At 38.7% G+C, this 18,335-nt stretch overlaps 1 protein-coding gene across 5 annotated transcripts in view; it reads right to left on the reverse strand.

Annotated features, from left to right (window-relative positions):
- The window catches only part of slc2a9l2 (solute carrier family 2 member 9, like 2), a 119,854-nt gene that overhangs the window by 86,298 nt on the left and 15,221 nt on the right, over nt 1-18,335 (reverse strand). For all 5 annotated transcript variants that reach the window (XM_020647931.3, XM_065954592.1, XM_029280070.2 and 2 more), the window contains exons 4-6: nt 16,790-16,950; nt 12,091-12,215; nt 8,760-8,905 (exon numbers count right to left, since the gene is read on the reverse strand). In XM_020647931.3, the coding sequence (XP_020503587.1) occupies nt 8,760-8,905; nt 12,091-12,215; nt 16,790-16,950 (432 nt within the window). The remainder of the gene's footprint in view (nt 1-8,759; nt 8,906-12,090; nt 12,216-16,789; nt 16,951-18,335) is intronic.

Here is an 18,335-nt window from a genome sequence, read left to right on the forward strand (position 1 = left end):
CATTTCAGTTGCAGGAAACAGTGAAGCTGAAGAGTGCAGCTTTAAACATCAAATAATTAAATCAAAAGTTGAATTTAATAGATGGCAAATTCGATTTTTATATCAAAAAACCATTCAGTGTTGGTTAATATGTGTTATTTAATGTCTGTTTTTTGATAATTTTATTCTTTTTAAACATTGCTAAAAAAATTTGATTCACCTAGGGGTATTTTTAAATATTTTTTTCGGGTTAATATATATAGACTTAGACTTAGACTTAGACTTTCTTTATTGTCATTCAAACTTGTACTTTACAGTGCAGATAAGAACGAAATTTTGTTGCATTTGGCCCGTTGTGGTGCAGGATAAAAACAGCAGCATGTATTTACATATAAAAAATAAAAATAATATATGTATAGGAGGGGGGGGCATCGGTTTTGTACGGTGGCTGGGAAGTGCAAAATTACAAAGTGTTAAACACTTTTACAAAATGTGAGAGAAATTTACATTTTGAAAAACATTTTTACATTTTATGAAACAAAATTACAAAACCAAAAACACTTAACAAGTACAAAACTAATTTACAAGATGTGAAACACTTTTACAATCGCTGAGACAAATTTACAAGAGGCAGAACACTTTTACCAGTCCCCAAACACATTTACAAACGACAGAATCTTGACAGAAAGGGAATGTACCGCGACAAAACAAACAAAATGACCCCTCACTTGATCACTTCCGGGTCTCTTCCGACATTTGGTACATTCCCATTTTTTTGGTAAATTTGTTTGGCGATTGTAAAAGTGTTTCACATCTTGTAAATTTGTTTTATAAGATGTAAATGTGTTTATTCCTTGGTCTAAGTGTTTTGGTTTTGTAATTTTGTTTTATAAAAATGTAAAAAGGTTTTTCAAAATGTAAATTTGTCTCACATTTGTAATTTTGCTTTTGCACTTCCCAGCCACACTGAGTTTTGTGGTTCATTTGTAACAAATGTTTCATGTCATGTACGTCTTTGTAACCTGCTACTGGATGCTTTGAATTTCCCTCGTGATCAATAAAGTATATAATATGTCTATCTATCTAATATGCAAAAACAAATGTGTTTCAGTCTTGTTCAATATCCCTAGTTTGTAGCTATACCATCAACTTTTACCTACATAAATATGTATTGAATTAACATCTAAGTAAGGAATCATAAGTCACACTGGTTTATTTTTTCCCTTTTGAAGTTTTGAGCTTCATTATCTCTCTCCATGGAGCCCTTTGAACATATTTCTTGGTATGTGAAAACAATTTAAGATGTAGTCTTTTCGCCTCTGATATGTGAAGCATGCTTGTCCCTATTGGTTAACAGTCCAATTCTTCTTCTACCATCTTCTGTACACTGATTTAGGGGTGAGCTGTTTAAATGTGAGCACGCTCCACAGTGCAGAGGTATCTGGGAAGCTGAGCTTGGGGTCGTCTTAAACCAGCAGGAGCTGAGAGTGGGCGAGTAGATCAGACCTTTCAAAAGCTGCTCTGACAGAAAGGATTTTATACATGTAGCACAAGCATTGATTTCTAGGCTCTGAACTACATTGTGTGCATCTTGTTTCCTCTATAACATTTTATGGTGTGATGTAATGCAGGCTGCTGCTGATGACTGCACTCACAAACAGATTGTTAGGTGGTAAAATGAATGTCCAAAAAAGATAAAGATGGGAAGACTTGTTTTTTTGTTTACAGCATATAGGTTTAAAGTCTATGGATTATATGGACAGAAGGTGGGGTCATAAAATGTTCACATGCAATGGTTAATTATCATGTTTGCCTGTGTCCACTGGGGATATACATAGAAGATAATTGCTGATTTAGCAATTGCAAGGCAACTGGAGAATGATCATTAGTAGGTGCAGAAAGAGGTCAAGTGTAATTAATGATGCAAACAACGTACAATGTACAATGTACAAACGAATGTACTTTTCTGACCCAAACACATTGTTTCAGCCATATTTACAGTACAAACTAAATGCACGCCTTGTGGTGCCTACAGACTTTTTTAATTGTTCAGGCTTGGTGAGCCAAGCTGTGTGTTCCTTCTGGGCCCTGATCCCATCCTCCCTAGTGGTTAAATTAAATGACAGCACATGGAGCCCTCCTATGACCTGGAGTGTTATTATTTCATTGTAAACCAAACAAAAAATGAAGAAACAGTCCATTGCTGTATTCCGAGAGCTTTACAGTTTTCCTCTCAATTATGTCCTCTGTGAATTGAGATGCTGCAGGCGCTTTATTCCCACGCTGTGATGTACAAAAAGCAAAGCATGAAACACATCTTTGTGGTCTCAAGCTGAGAGGAGTTAGACAGAGCTGAATGTGCATTTTAAGAAGCCTGAGCCGCTGATGCAGGAGGACCACCAGAGAGGAGGCTGGTGTGAGTGGGAAAACTGCTCAGATAGAGGTAATGGAAATGTCAGGTTGTTCACATCTGTGGGCTTTCCAATTATACCAGTTTGTTTTATCTATTTTAGGTCCATCTTAATTATGTTAGCAAGCAGGACCATTCCCCCAGTGACAAATGAAGTTGTTACATACTAATCTTGTGAGTCTGGTAAAGGCAGCAACTGGTTATTGCAAATCTTTAGTTCTGCAGCAGGCGGTGAGATTTAATTGGTTGTCACTCAGGGTCAGCTGGTTAAAGACCAACACTTAATGGATACAAGATGGTCAACAGGAAAAAGCTTGAGATGAGCTGATATTTACATTTAAAATCTCATACTGTCCCTGGCGAGCAATTTCGTGGTCAATCAATAAGAGCATTTCTATCAATCAAGGAATGAAGATGGAATGCATATAAAAGTATTGTATTAAAAACAGTATCTTAAGAGATAGCTTTTTGATTTCTCTCTGAGGGGAAGGAACATATTTCCCTTCATCCTTTTTGCGTTTCATAAACTCTCCATACCCTAAAGACAAACATTTAGCCAAGTCATGTTTGTTTATATTGTAAACACAACACCCCATCCACATTCCACTCTCACAAAATGGAATCCTTGTTGGTAAAAACATCACGTCCAAGCGTTTGAAATACTGTATGGGTTGAGATCTGCCAGGATCAGAAGAAAAGCCCATCACCCTTCTGCCTGGAGCGGTTTGTAATGAATGTCACCTCCTCAGGGAGCCCATCTTCCTGATGCTTTGCCACAAGAGCAAAATCGACAGTTGGCCCTGACAGGTGTGTGCTGTCCCCTTCTTAAAATATTAAAACACAATGGTATCTTCACTGGGGTTATATCACCAAACAGGAAGTGCTTCAACCGTGTTCTGACTTACTACAGCTACAATCTCCTCAACTTACTGTAACTTTGAATCTATCGTTTACTTTACTTGTATTCACATCTCAGGACTTTGGTCAACTAGTGTTTCCTTTTCTTTCACGGCTGAGCTAGGATGTTTTCTGGCAGGAAGCAAACAGCAGTATCCACTGCCCTGTTATGTATTCAGATCCGCTCATGGTGCTTTTAGTCACTACGGTCACACTCTCTGGAATTCTTTACCACATGAACTAAGGTCTGCTACAAGTGTGTCTTATTTAAAAGCAGACTTAAAACACATCTCTCTACACAAGCTTTTGGCTAAATCATAATAATAGGAGTACATCTTGCACTTCATGTAGGATATTTCTTCTATTTAAAAACATATTTATTCCTACTCATTTTGTAATTGTGTTGCCGTTTCATTTTATGCATTCTTTAATCTTATTTTTTAATGTAATTATTATCATGTATAGTGTCTAATTTTATTTTTAAGCACACTGAGTCTATTGCTTGTCATATGAAATGTGCTATATAAATAAATTTAACTTGACTATATTTAAATTTCATATCATTTTGGCTCATAATCTGAGTAAATTGGAAAACGTTACATAAATTGAGATGACATACACAAAAAAATATGGAGTTATCACAACATTTACACTAACTTCTGGTTAAGCCGACAATCATTTATAAGTAGTCAGTTCAACTCGTTTCTATAGTGTATTCCTCCAGTGTTTCATGGCTACATGACAACCATCTCAAATGAATTGCACTACAGTAACAACCCCGATGCATTGATTTTTTATGTCAGTGACAGGTGTTATGGAGGATACAGAATAGGAATAAGGGCCTATTAAGGCCACAGAATCTAACCTTACTGCTGTAAGATGCAGTTAAGGCATGCTGATGAGTTCAGAGTCTCAGGAGAGCTCTGTGACAGACAAGAGCCTGCTCCTGCTGTAATGCTGGAACAAAAATGTTTCAATGCAGGGAGAAGGTCAGTAGCTAAGCATAAAGGTTAGAGTGATTACAATTTGTCAAAGCTTATCTCCATTTTGCACCCCACAACAAGTGACATCTGAGACCCACTCCCATTAACAGACGTGTCCGCTGAGAGGAGACCCATCGGAATCTCATAACCAAATGCCAGCAAAGACCGCTGTGGCATTATCATGAGATATGTCTCATATGTCTGTGACGCTCTTGTCAATAATGAAGAAACAGGCAGGCCTAAAGGATGTCACAGCGGTGATTTGACAGTGACAGAACAGGCGCTGGTCGAAGACACAACAATGATATAACATACAATATTTATAAAGGTGGGCAGGTGGAAATGATGAATGGGGCAAACCAATACTTATACATTTTAAATGAGTGCCTGCTCCGCTAACAGCTAGGACAAAGACCATGTGTAAATGTCACTGCAAAGTGGCTGTGGAAGAAAATAAAAGGACCTCTTGGTTAAATCCTAGAATGCAATACATCAATAATTTATATTTATTTCTAATTTATGTTTTTATTTCCCGTCTGTCATTCTAGTGTTGTAGTACTCAAAGTCAGTCTTGCTCTGAAGACCGGTCTGGAGACCTCTTTTTGAAGGTCTCAGTCTCGTCTCAGAATCAAAAGCATTTTTACTCGGTCTTGTCTCGGTCTCAAGACTGTGCAGACTCCAGATTTTAAATCAAGACCGGTCAGGACCACCGAGGCTATTTTTTCCATGTCATTACTGTGATCAGACGGAAAACGCCTCTTTCTAAACGAACAAAATTACTTCAATTCATTCATAATTAGATTTTTATTATCTGGTTACAGCTACAACCTTTTTTTTTTGTTTGGACAAAATGAGTGACAGGCCTGCTGCACACAAGATGATGATTTTTCAGTGACATTTATGATCTTTGTCTTGTCTCAGTCTCGCCCTGCCATTGTCTTAGTCTCGACTCGGTCTCGATCCCTAAATGTCTCTGTCTTGTCTCTGCCTCGGAGCACTCTGGTCTCGGGTAAGTCTTAATCGCGGATAGTGTGGTCTTGACTATGTCATTCCTTTGTGAAGCGCTTTGGGCTGCATACTTTCATGTTTCAAAATCGCTTAGAAATATAGTTGAGATTAGATATTCACAGCTCAAGATATTCATCAGTGTAAGATAAATTAATTTCTTCCTTGAGTTTACTTAAAAGTGAAAGAACATATTGATATTTTTCTTAACATCCATTGCATTTCTTATCAGTGCAATGTTGCCTTTTTGTTTATTTGTGTGTTTAATACACAAATAGTGAAATGGAATCAAATTGTATAGACAGACTTTGCGAAACTGATGCTGACTGAGTGAATGGAAAAATGGTTTGAAGAATAAATCAAATCCTCTCTTTAAAGGCATGACATAAAGTCAAGTAGCTTAAAGGCCGGCTGTCAGCTTGAGTATTGTGTATAAATGTGCTTTTCATTGGATTAAATATAAAGAATAATCATGAGAACGAAATGGAGGAGCTGGCAGAAAACAGATTTATTACAACAATACTGGAGCCTCCATGCAGTATAGAAACGGGCCTTTAGAAATGATGTGCAACAAGGTTCATCCAAAATCCACTGGCTTAGCTGCTCTTATTGTTGTGAAGAAGAAGAACACAAATGCACGGCTGGAATCGTAGAATTCTGCCTCATGCATAATATGATGCAGCACAGAGTGTAAACCCTAACAGAAGAGGATGTGGGTGCAGTCTTTTTGTTGACTGCTGACTGATTACAGACAAATCCAGATGCCCTCCTGTCTCACAGCGTGTGCAGAAACAGCTGCTGTGCAGAATGTACCAGCACACCTCCATAAATCCCTTCTACATGCTTCACCAACACACACCACTTTGATGTTTCTAACCTGCGACTCTTTTAAAATGTGTTATTATTGTTGAACGGCGAGCACGTCCTCTGCCTCAGCAAACAGCATGTCTTTTAAATCATGATGGCAAAAATCATGCTTTATTGCCACATTAAGCTCCTGCAGCTGCATGTCCAGTGTCCTTGGGCAAGACACTTAACGTCAAGTTGCTAACGCTAATGGTATACGGATGTGTAGGAATGGATTAGTTACTTCTGACGGTCACTTCACATAGCAGCCTCTGACATCGGTGTGTGAATGTGTAGGTGTGACCTGCTGTGTAAAAGCACTTTGAGTAGTCAGAAGACTAGAAAAATGCTATACATCCATTTACCATTTTTTACCATCTATTCTTCTGTACTCACTCAATGTTTAAACGACTAGGCCTGTGTATTAGGTTGACACAGTCCTATTTTCTTTATTTTGAAGAAACCAACTCCCTGTCCAATACGCTTCTGAATTAGACTCTTTGTTTACCAGTATAATGCTGTATAGATCACTATTAGATAATAGTTACAATAGTTAGTTACAATTCAGTAAGCAGACATTTTTATCCAAAGCGACGTACAACACCAATCCATTCATACACCGCCACCGAAGCAGCGGGAGCAATTCAGGGTTAAGTGTCTTGCCCAAGGACACATCGGACATGTTGCTCGGCTGGGGATCGAAACCCTCAACCTTCCGGTTGGAAGGTGACAACTCTACCAACTTGGTGGAATTGCACACTTTAATTTTGTCCTTAAATAAAAGTTTGAGAAAGAGTGCCAAAATTTTAAATGCCAGTGAAAGCCAACTAAATATGCTGGGAGTAGACTGTCGTAGTTCTGAGGTCTTTATTGGCTCCCTTTCTGATTTAAAAGTATTTCTTCTGGATTAAACAGAATGGCTGAGGGCCATTTGTGATCTCCTGATGCACTGAAGTGTTTTAATAACTTAAATGCCCTCCTATAGTGTGTTTCTTTCGCCATCTGCCATGATGCATTTGATGTTTTGTGTGAAGCACTTTAAATTCCCTAGTTGCTGAAATGTCTCACATAAACAAACATGCTTTGACTTGCCATAGGTCATTGGGATTCTCTTCACAACTCACAGCAGAATCGAGCTTCAACAGAAATACACCAGCTAATGTGTGCTTTAAGCCCCACAAGATATAGTGGAAATCTAGCATATGAATAATCAAGTGTGAATATGAAGACTGGATCTCCTTAATAATACTCAACATGGCTTAACATGTGTATGATGGGCTTTCAGGTGAGAGACGGGGTTGACATTTCCTACAGGGTAAACAAGCTGTGATTGAAAATCCCTGCAGATAACTTCTTGAAACACGGGACTGATAGAAGCAATCAAACAGTAAGCAGGAGTTTTTGACTGAAAGTGACTGTGGAAGAAATGTTGCTGCAGTGCCGCGTGTTTTCAGGTAGTCTGCACTGCTCACTTGACCGGACAAATAGTGATGGGAAATCATTACGGATGAGTGGAGCGGTCCGTCTTTCTGTGTCTGCAATCTCTACCCAGATGTCAAGTCATAATGAAAAACTCTGCTGGAGTTTTTGAGGTCCTCGACTTACACACAAGGCTTTACTGACAGAAGGAAAGGTCTTTATTATTTCATGCTCTCCTACATGCCACACAAGAGTAGCTCAGGCTGTTAAAGTCGCTTGGCAGACATGTGTGAGTCGCAGGAGTTATGTGATTTTTGGTTAAATTGGTGTGAAACCAAGAGGATCTCAAGACAGCAGACTTGAAAATAGAGTCAGCCGTCTCTGACAATGTTCGAAGAAAGGAAGAGTAGCTGATGCTAGGAACTCTGTACTCTGATCTAATGGAAAGACGTGTTGGTTCTTGAAATAGAGGTATCATAGAAAAGAATGCATGTTGGCCTTTATCTGCAGGCACATAATCAATAAGGTGACCTAACAAACCACAATTATTTGATGCAAAGAATTATGTTCACAAGCATGAAATTTGGACTAAACTGCATGGTACATGTGTTTATAGGATGTTCCCAACCTTAATTGCGGGTAATAATGTGTTTAATCTGTGCACCAAATAAGTCACAGGGTGTAAAAGGATTGTGATCGTATTAAGTCTCTCGATTATCGATATGTGTGATTTGGTTGTATAATTATTCAACTAATCAGTGTCACCTCTTAGTCCATATCTACCGTATTAATAAGACCTTTTATTTGGACTGAAATTGACACTTTTTGTGCAGTTTCTCTCCGTCTCTTTATACTTTTCATCTTCCATTTTGCCCACTTACAGGTCACAATATGAATTTTTTTTGGTTCACAGAGAATTGTCCAATTCATCTCACATCCTCTGACCCTGAGTTCAAGTTTTTACCATCTGTCAGAAGTCCCACAAATGCCATGTAGGTTTATGCAAAAGCCACAGCGCAGAAGAGGAACATCTTCTGTTATCTATCCGCAGACATTTCCATCAAGCTCGATCAGCGTGTAATGACACTTCTGCAGCACAGTGGGCCACTTTGCTTCAGGTGTCAGACAGAGCCAATCATGAAGAGTCAAGACAAAATGACAACCAACAGCAAACCGGAGGTGCAACCTCGCTGTGGTCAACAATGTTTAACATCACTGACCTGACCCAGCAACTCAGGCAGGCCCAGCACTTGTCCCGTGAACACACCCAAGCAGATGAGGATGGCGTTGAACTGGCCAATGGAGCCTCTGATGTGTCTCGGTGTTATTTCTCCCAGGTACATGGGGAGGGCGCTAAGAGCTATACCTATCAGAAAAACAAACAACATATTTAGAACTACAAAATTAACTTTGTGTTACAGGAAAAACAAGCTAAATAGAAGTTAAAACTGTCCTTCATACTCATAATATAGACAACTTTTAACTCTTTTTTACACTTACTATGGAGGTGTAAACTAATAAAGTGGCTCGTGGTAATACAAGGACAGTGTATCTTTCCATATGTCTTTTATCTTTAGCCTCCAGCAGGCTGTAGAGTTTTGATAGTTTTGATATTAACATTTTTGAATCTAGGACTCAATCTGTAATGGGAAAAATGTATTTTGTTTATGTGTTTAAAATAATTCTGTTGTGAACTGTCTGACATTTCAAGAAATGCTGTTACAGGTGGCTTATAAGCATCTTGTTTTCAGAGGTTTTGATCTCTACAAGGATGTTACTGCATGGACATCTGCTCTTCTTCTGTCCAGGTTGATTGTGTTAAACTGCTTATCTTCTACAACAGATCTTGTCCACATCCTCCCTTCCTCCTTGACATATATAAAGGGGGTCTTCAGTCTCTCTCTCTTTTGAGTTTCTCTGCAGACTGATCACTATGATACACTCTGTGCAGTTACTCCTTCTTGCAAGAATAAAACCTCACAAAGACAATTGGGTCTTGGTCTTTATTCATATTATCACTGGAATATTTCCATGAGAAATTCCCAATCTTTTTTTTTTAAATATTGCAGGAGCATGGATAAACCCACAGCCAGATTTCTGCACTGATCATGTTCAACGTACACAACAGCACTTGGACCATATAGCAATGCAACAGCAACTCACAAAAGATGGCCTGTGCATTAGATACAGGTCGGCAGTGTGAAAACTTAAATTCCTGAGAAAGCATTTTGCAGAAATCCATTTCCACAGCTTGAAATTATAAACCGTGTGACCGTGCTCTATAGTGTTGTTTTTTTTATTTTTTATATATAAGGTGACATTTAGGTGGTTAATGTTCCTGAACCCTTATCTCCATGTGACACTCAATTAAACCAGGCTAATAGGATGTTAGCCTCCTAATCCTTATCCAGATAACTTTAACACAAGGACATCGGTGAGACCAGACACTCATGTGGAGTGCCGTGTGGGAAGTGATGCACAGTACAAAGTCATAGAAATGCAGCCAAGCAGTTTATAGAATTACATTGCAGTATAGTGTTGGCTACATTTAATAAATAATTATTACCTAAATTAAAGTCTAAGGTTAAAGGAGACCTTGTTTTCCTACATGTGTCAGAGGTTCAGTGTCGTTTTTCACTTGCACACATAATCTGTGTTTCTATCTAAAATAACCTTTATATCTAAGTGTATGCATATGTGGTGGGATACAAAATATCAAGTTAGGTTTTATTAATTTAACTCAGCTTTATTTGTGAACCTTTCAATAAGAGTCCAGCTGTTAGTATGTATTTTCATTTAATCAATCTTGGTAATTTTGTGGATATATAATTTAAATCTCTTTACCATCTGTGGGAATTCTTCTTCTAGGTTTGTATAGATGTAACAGTATATGTGCAAGACTCTCATAGCATCACATCTCTATTTGGATTGGAGTCAAGTTGTTAGCTTGAAATGAAACAAGATTTGCTAAGACTGAAATGCAGTGGCAATTCTAGAGTCTGTTGGGGCCCTAGGCAAAAATACATTTGAGGGCCGTCCAACCAGCATTCAGCAAGGCAACAGAGAGTGAGTTCTGTCAGATAGGAATCCCATAGGAAGGTTTCCTACCATCATTGCGAAAGCATTTGCCTGCCTTGCCTGTTGACAAGCAGCGCCTCTTCTGAAATGTATATGTCTGACATTGACAAGTTAGGATAAAGTCATCTTTCTAGCCTTTTAGAAGTGTACCCAAATAGAAATCAATGTGTAGGCCGTACCTGCTAACAGAATATAAGCAAGACTGTTATCATGAAAAGTTTGTCAGCCATTCATGCTCTGTTGCTGATCTGTCTGATCTCGCCTGAATAAATCGGAGATAATCCTCAGTCCGTCTCCTGAATTCATCATCAAACAATTCCAGAAGAAACACCCCCCCCTAACAAATACGCTGTCAAGAGCCGTATGTTCATTTCTAGAGCATTTCAGTCGGACGGGGGGGGGGGGGGGGGGGGGCGAGGCAAGACATGATGTAAAAAGAACAATGGGGAAGGTATGTATACGTACAATGCCATAAAGAGAATATTTGCCTCCATGTTAATGCTATGTGCAGTTACACATAATCAGTATATCACAATCACAATCTATGGTTGTGCATAAATTGCAGGGAATAAACGTGACCTCCCAATCGCTCCAGGTGAATTGATTGGCACCTTCCCCATATTGACAATCTTGTGAAGAAACTAAAACTTAAATTGGGTTTCTTCTTCCGAAACAAATTTTGTTTCTCTTTTGAAGTGAAAAAGCGGCTTGTCACTGCAACTTTTTTATCCATTTTAGATTATGGAGACCTGATGTATATGAATGCCTCAGCTAAATGTCTAAGTAAGATTGATGCTGTTTATCATGCTTCTCTGAGCTTTATTGCTAACTGTGGAGCCCTGACCCATCATTGTGAACTGTATTCTCGAGTGGGATGGCCTTCTTTGTCCACCAGGAGGCTGGAACACTGGTGCACTTTTATTTACAAGGCCATGTTTGGGCTACTGCCCTCCTACATCTGTAACCTAATCACACGGAGAACTGTTGATTCTTACGGTTTGCGTTCAAATGATCAGTTGTTGCTGTCTGTTCCATTTGCCCGCACAGAGCTGGGAAAAAGGGCTTTCGTCTACTCTGCTCCTTCTACATGGAACATGCTGCAAAAAGACTGGAAAATAACTGAACTGATTTCTTTGAATGCTTTTAAATCCAGGCTGAGAGCACTTGAGACGACCTCCTTTACGTGTAACTGTTTTTTATCATTTTAATTGCTAATTGTTTTTTAATCATTTAATTGCTGTCTGTATGTTGTGAGTGTGACTGTGTAATTTTTGCTGCCTCTTGGCCAGGACTCCCTTGAAAAGAGGTTTTTAATCTCAATGGGACTTTCCTGGATAAATAAAGGTTAAATAAAATAAATAAATTAAAAATTAAAGTCTGTGTATGATTTGCATGATCATTTTAATTTTTTTTTCTACCATTTAGTAGTTTGCTCAAATCTTTTTCGGTGTCAAGTAATTAAAAAACACTTACCAGAGTCCACCCCGATTATGAGGCGGCCAATGATGAGCATCTCAAAGGATTGTGCCCTCTCACCCAGGGACAGCAGCAGAGCAGCGATAATGGCAAAGACGTTATTCAGCAACAAGGTTCCCTTTCTGAAGTCAAGACGAGAAAAGAGGTTCAAGAGAAGAGTCTGAACAATATCAACTCACATAGCAAAACAAATCGCTAGCTAATCCAACCGAAACTAACTGGACGCATAATTACATATTTCAACAAGGGCTTTTTGGAGCTCAGCCGTAGAGGTGAGAGGGTTCAAAAGAGCCTTCATAGGAAAACCATTCAGAGTTGCTTTCATAGCATCAGAAGGATTAGAAATGAGCGGATAAGAACTTTTCTTCAGAGCAAGCAGAGTAGAAAAAAAAATCCATGTCTATTCTCTAGTGAGGCCGCTCGTGAGCGCTCAAGCTTTGAATGGCTTCACGTCCAAGGATGAGCCATGAAGTGTCAAGATCAGATCAGTCAGCTTTATATGCTTATAAATATATCACTTTTTTTATAGCTTACAAATTGAGAGAGTAATTAAAAAATAATATAACTCGGCAATCAAGTCACATGTTCCAATTCAGGGTCTGGATCTACTGAAGGATGCAGCCAGCGATCACTGAATGTAGAAGGATGTTTGTTTGTTTGTTTGTTTGGATCCCCATTAGCTTTAGCATAGCAAGAGGCTATATTCTTCCTGGGGTCTGTAGTTTACAATGTGACAATACAATTTCACACATTAATATTATATATATATATATTTCTACACTACACAAACATTACACAACATATAGCACATCTACAATAACTCATAAGTAATAAAAACAATTGACATAAATTAACAACACCCCCAAAAGAAACAGAGAACACAAAGGCTCTGTCTGCATCGACAGCTTCTAAAAGATGCTAAAACATGTTCACACAGGAAGGTTCATAGTCTCATCACAAACACTCAGTTCTGACTTCTGTGGTTTCTCTGTACATAATGTTCTTGAAGTCGTTTTTTTAAACTGTATACAGCATTTTGTTGTTTAATATAACTTTGGAGTGAATTCCATTCCTGCATCGCTCTGTGTGTAACTGAACGTGAACAGATGATGATGTTTTTCATTTGTGAAGTATAAAACAACCTCCCACAGCATGCCTTGTTGTATAATGGTGTGTGTCTGTACCATAGACTGTTTAAAGAGTACAGTCAATGGTCTGCTGTATTGAAGGATAATCTTCTATACTAATTAATAGGAGTTTTACTTTTTTGTTACATTACGTAAGTAAACCATCAGTGAATACAATTTTTTGTTTTACAATTTTATATTTCAGAAACAAGAGACATTTGATTTCATCCCACATGAGCGAGCTACTCTCTATATGTGAATGGAAAACATGAACTAAGTATTTTTCTACATACAGTACCTTTAAAATAATCACAGCATTGGATGTTTTCTAAGTTGTATTTCCTTTCAAATAAAGTTGCAATGAATCCTCTTAAGAATGACATTTTCTTAAGTGTCCAACAAATGTCTACACGTTGGTTTAATGTATAAGAGTGATTGAACAGAAAATCATTGTTTGCAAAGGTTTATTTGTGTGACTAACTCCAATAAGGACCATCACAAGGATTGTCACCACTGTGCTGGCATCCTCACACACTCCCATCATGTTTAAATAAAACTATGATGTGTTCCAGGATTCTTTCGTAGTGGATCTTTTGTAGTGGTTTGATTTTTTCCTAAGTTAGGGGTCAGGGAATTTTGTGTTTTGTGGATTTTGGGTGATGCTGCAGTAGTGGGTTTGTCTTAAAAGCAGACCGAGTCAAGTTGTTCTGCACTCAGCCATGTCTAAGGCAGAAATTTATTTTATAGTTTGGGAAATTCTTTTTTCCTCTTCACTTTGTATAAGACGGACACAACTGGGAGAAAAACAACAGGAAAGTAGGGAGTATGGTTTTTGAAGCTTGGACTCTAGTTAGAAAAAACACATTAGTTTAATATAGTCTCTTTAGCATGCAAAACATATCTGTATTGAAATATTCAAACATCAGGGTTTTAAAAAAAACATTTACCTTATCTTACCGCAAAAGTTTTAATGAACTGCTTGCTCATTCTCTGAAGTATTAGGCCTACTTTCCTTTTAGAGTGCTCCCTGTGTCCTCATCGGCTAATATTTATTCACCTCCTCTCCCTGACATCTGAATTTCAACCTTCCCGAGAAAATGTGCAGAACTACCAGCTGGCCTATAGATATCTAGTGGAGAATATAAATGGAGAATGAATAATTTTTCCTTATGAACTCCGTGAAGATTGCCCCCTAAGAAACCCAAGGTGAATTTTGAAGGCATCTTAATGTTTTCCAATGACTTTGAATAAAAGCTTCATGAGCCTGTCCCCGCTCTGCAAGTGACAACCTGATCATTAGTGGATAATAGATTCTTTTGAACGTGTATTATTTCAGAGTGCTGGGGCGCCGCAGTCTGTCCCTGAGGGTTAAAAGGGACGAGCACAGCTCGGCTAAAACCAGGAAAAAAAACATCAGACTAGTGAGATTGAATCTCAATGTGGAGAATAAGATGTCAAACTACAGCTGATCAGTCTGTTGCAAATATCTTTGTTTCCAAACAACAAAATAAAATGTCCTTAGAAAACAATCATGCCCACCTGCAACTTTGTCTCCCACAAAACATAAACCCTGTTTCATACAAAACAAAAGGCTGTACGTGTGTTTTAAGTGTAAGCTTAAAGCTATATTGAGTTACCTATTTATGTATTACATTTCATTACTGCTCACACTAATGTTGTAGTCAAGACCACACTAACCAAGACCAAGACATATCAAAGACCAGAGTGCTCTGAGACCGAGACAAGACCAAGACCATAAATATTAATGAAGCATCATCATCTTGTGTGCATCAGGTGTGTCACTCACTTAGACCGTAACACCAGGAATGTTGTAGCTGTAACTGGGGAACAAAAATCATATTATGAAGGGATTGAAGTTGGGGGCAGCAGTAGATCAATCTGTAGGGACTTGGGTTGGGAACCGGAGGGTGGCCGGTTCAAGTCCCGGTGCAGACCAAGAATACAGAAGTTATTCTGGTAGCTGGAGAGGTGCAAGGGCACTTCCCGAGTACTGCCAAGGTGCCCTCCAGCAAGGCACAGAACCCCCAACCACTCTGTCGTGCTCCCTGCGTAGCAGTGTGTAGCAGCCCCACTCTGACATGTCTCCACTAATGCATGTCCATAGATCCTTTTTGCGCATTTGTGTGAAAATCATGTATCTAAAATAACAGAGTGTAAAGCAGAATTTCACTCAGGGATTAAATAGTATTTATAATTAGTATTGAAGAATTACATTTTTTTTTAAAAGTGGCGTTTAGAAAGTTTTGCTATGTGGAAAAATAGCTGATCACTGGTGGTCTTGACGGGTCTTGATTTAAAATCCTGTGTCTGAGATAAGTCAGAGTAAAAATGCTTTCCATTCCAAGACGAGACTGAGACCTGAGTCTCGAGTCCGGTCTTGAGAGCAAGACTGAGTTTGAGTACTACAACACTAGCTCACACTTTAAAGAACCTTCTTTTTTATAAAGCTTAATCCAGGTAAGATGACAGCAGCTATCACCCCTCAAACATTTCATTGTGAATATGAACAGCATGTACACAGACACTGAAGAATAAAAAAGGTTCTCTTCTTCCATCTCCTCCTGAGACATGTGAGGAGTTGAACTGCTATTGATCTGTGGTAGAATCCATAATACTAAACCTACACTCCAAAAGCCCTGCATGGGAATCCCTTGAGAAAAGTCACAACATCTCCTTCTGTGCTGTATAAAGAAAAGTGTCCACACAGTGTACAGTGTTAACTACCATTTCCTGCACAGGTATGATGGTCACGTACAGTGACTTAGGGTTTGTCATGAAGAGAAGAGAAGGATGCATAATGTATGGAAGACAGTGACAGAAAATTTGCAGCCAGAAGAAGATAAAAAAGAATATGTAGCCTGTAAGCTTTGAAACAGGGAGCAATGTGGCAGTGAAAAATGTATGGTATACTTGGATGACAGTTTACCCTTTCTGTCACAGATGGTTGTAAAGCATGTGCCGTTTAACAAATTGAGGCAAAACATAGTGTTACCGGAGCACATGACCAATTTTGCCCCTTTAGAAATAATGGATAAAGACATTGATTCAAATTGAGATTTTAAAATCTAACCCAGTATATCTGCTGCTACACATTAAGATGAAAACTACAACGTAATAAATACAGAACAGAACAAGCAGTAAAGATAATAATGGATGCATGGATGGATGGATGGATCGGTGGATGGATGGGTGGGTGGATGGTCGGGTGGGTGGATGGATGGATGGATGGGTGGTTGGGAGGGTGGATGGATGGATTGGATGGATAGATGATGGATGGTTGGGTGGGTGGTTGGGTGGTTGGATGGGTGGGTGGTTGGATGAATAAATGGATGGATGGATGGATGGGTGGGTAGGTTGGTGGATGGATGGATGGATGGCTGGGTGGATGGATGGATGGATGGATGGGTGGGTGGGTGGGTGGATGGATGGATGGATGATGGATGGATGGATGGGTGGGTGGGTAGGTTGGTGGATAGATGGATGGATGGGTGAGTGGGTGGATGGATGGATGGATGGATGGATGATTATGTGCAACTATGTGTACTCACCTTCCCAGAACTTTTAAGATTAAAGAGACACTTAGCGCCCCGAGAAGCCCTCCAATAGCAAATATGGACACTGTGATGGACCAGAGGATGGTGGCTGTCTCTGCTGCAATGGGCTCGCCATATCTCTCAATCCAGGTCTTATTGTAGAAGGCTTTAATGTACTAAAAATAAAGAGACATATGGGAGAAAGACGGCATAAAAAATACATCATTCCTCATTTGAAAGGTAATTCAAAACGCCTTTGTAGTGTTTGATTCCCTTTTAATGACACAATGCAAATATAAACCAAAAGGTAGTTTTGCTGTGATAACTCAAAAAACAAAGGCTGGAATCTGACAGCAGGCAATACCCAATGCAAGCAAAGATCATTTGATTTTCTGTTTAATTAAAACAACCATGATACTCAAATTTCTGGATGCAAGGTCTTTATCAAATTAAATACACTCACGGTTCTAAATGTGATCTCCCAAGGAAGCAAATAGAGCCTTTGCTTTAAGAAAATGAACACATTCATGTAAAGTTTGAATAAGTCAAAGAATTCAATGTTTGAAAGAAATGACAAGCCACTGAAAACACTCTCACCATGAATGAATCAGTCAGTTTAAAAGCATAAAGAAAAATAAATGACCTTGTATCTTTTTGTGACATGTCGACCGATCTGTTGTTAAGATTAAATCATATAACACCAAAGGAATTAGAAGCAGTATCCTTAATGAAGCAATAAAAATGCAAAAGCGGAAAGCAGAGGAGTCACTGTTTACGGTCATTATAAAATCTGCCGTGGCTCAGGGGTGGTGAGGGGTTTCTTGCAAGCATAATTCACAACAGCTGTGAGTGCCTTATTTTAATACCACTGACTGGAAAGTTGATGCAACAAATCAGAGTTGAAAACATTAATGTTAAGATGAAATTAAAGATCATATACTACACAAACGTATTAACTATCTAAAATTGTGTTTTCTGTTTCCCTTTTTTAAGGTATATTTTGGGGATATTCATGCCTCTATTTTAGAGATAGGACAGTGGATAAGGTCAGAAATCTGTTACTTCTTTTAAATCACTATAAATAAAATGTTAAACAATGAAAATAAAACCCGGAGTCAATGTGGAGGCTTGTGCTAAATATGACACAATTTGACACAAGAATGAGCAGACAAGTGATTTTCCAGGACACTGTGATGTCATAGTATACAGTTTCAACATTGTGATTTGTGGGAGGGGTTGGTAACGTTGTGATTTTGTCCCATATAGACAAAGCAAAGTGTGTCATAGTCTGAAAACTTTGCCCTCTAAAGGAGGGGGTAAAAATCAAAGCAACTATATTCAACCAAGATCTGAAATGCTACAATGCCTTTGGTTAGCTTTAAGACAGCATTCAACATGAGGTAGGATTATTTTAGCAACCTATAGGGCGCCACTTACTTCCTAAAAACCCTGAAGTAAATTAGCATTTGTGAGTCATGGGGTCTAATGTCTAAAAGTCAATGGGAATTATGAATGGGTTTGTGGTTAGACACCTGAAATAAGGTCTGTGGTTAACAAAAGC

The sequence above is a fragment of the Labrus bergylta genome, chromosome 5 (assembly GCF_963930695.1).
Source record: "Labrus bergylta chromosome 5, fLabBer1.1, whole genome shotgun sequence".
Taxonomy (NCBI): Eukaryota; Metazoa; Chordata; class Actinopteri; order Labriformes; family Labridae; genus Labrus; species Labrus bergylta.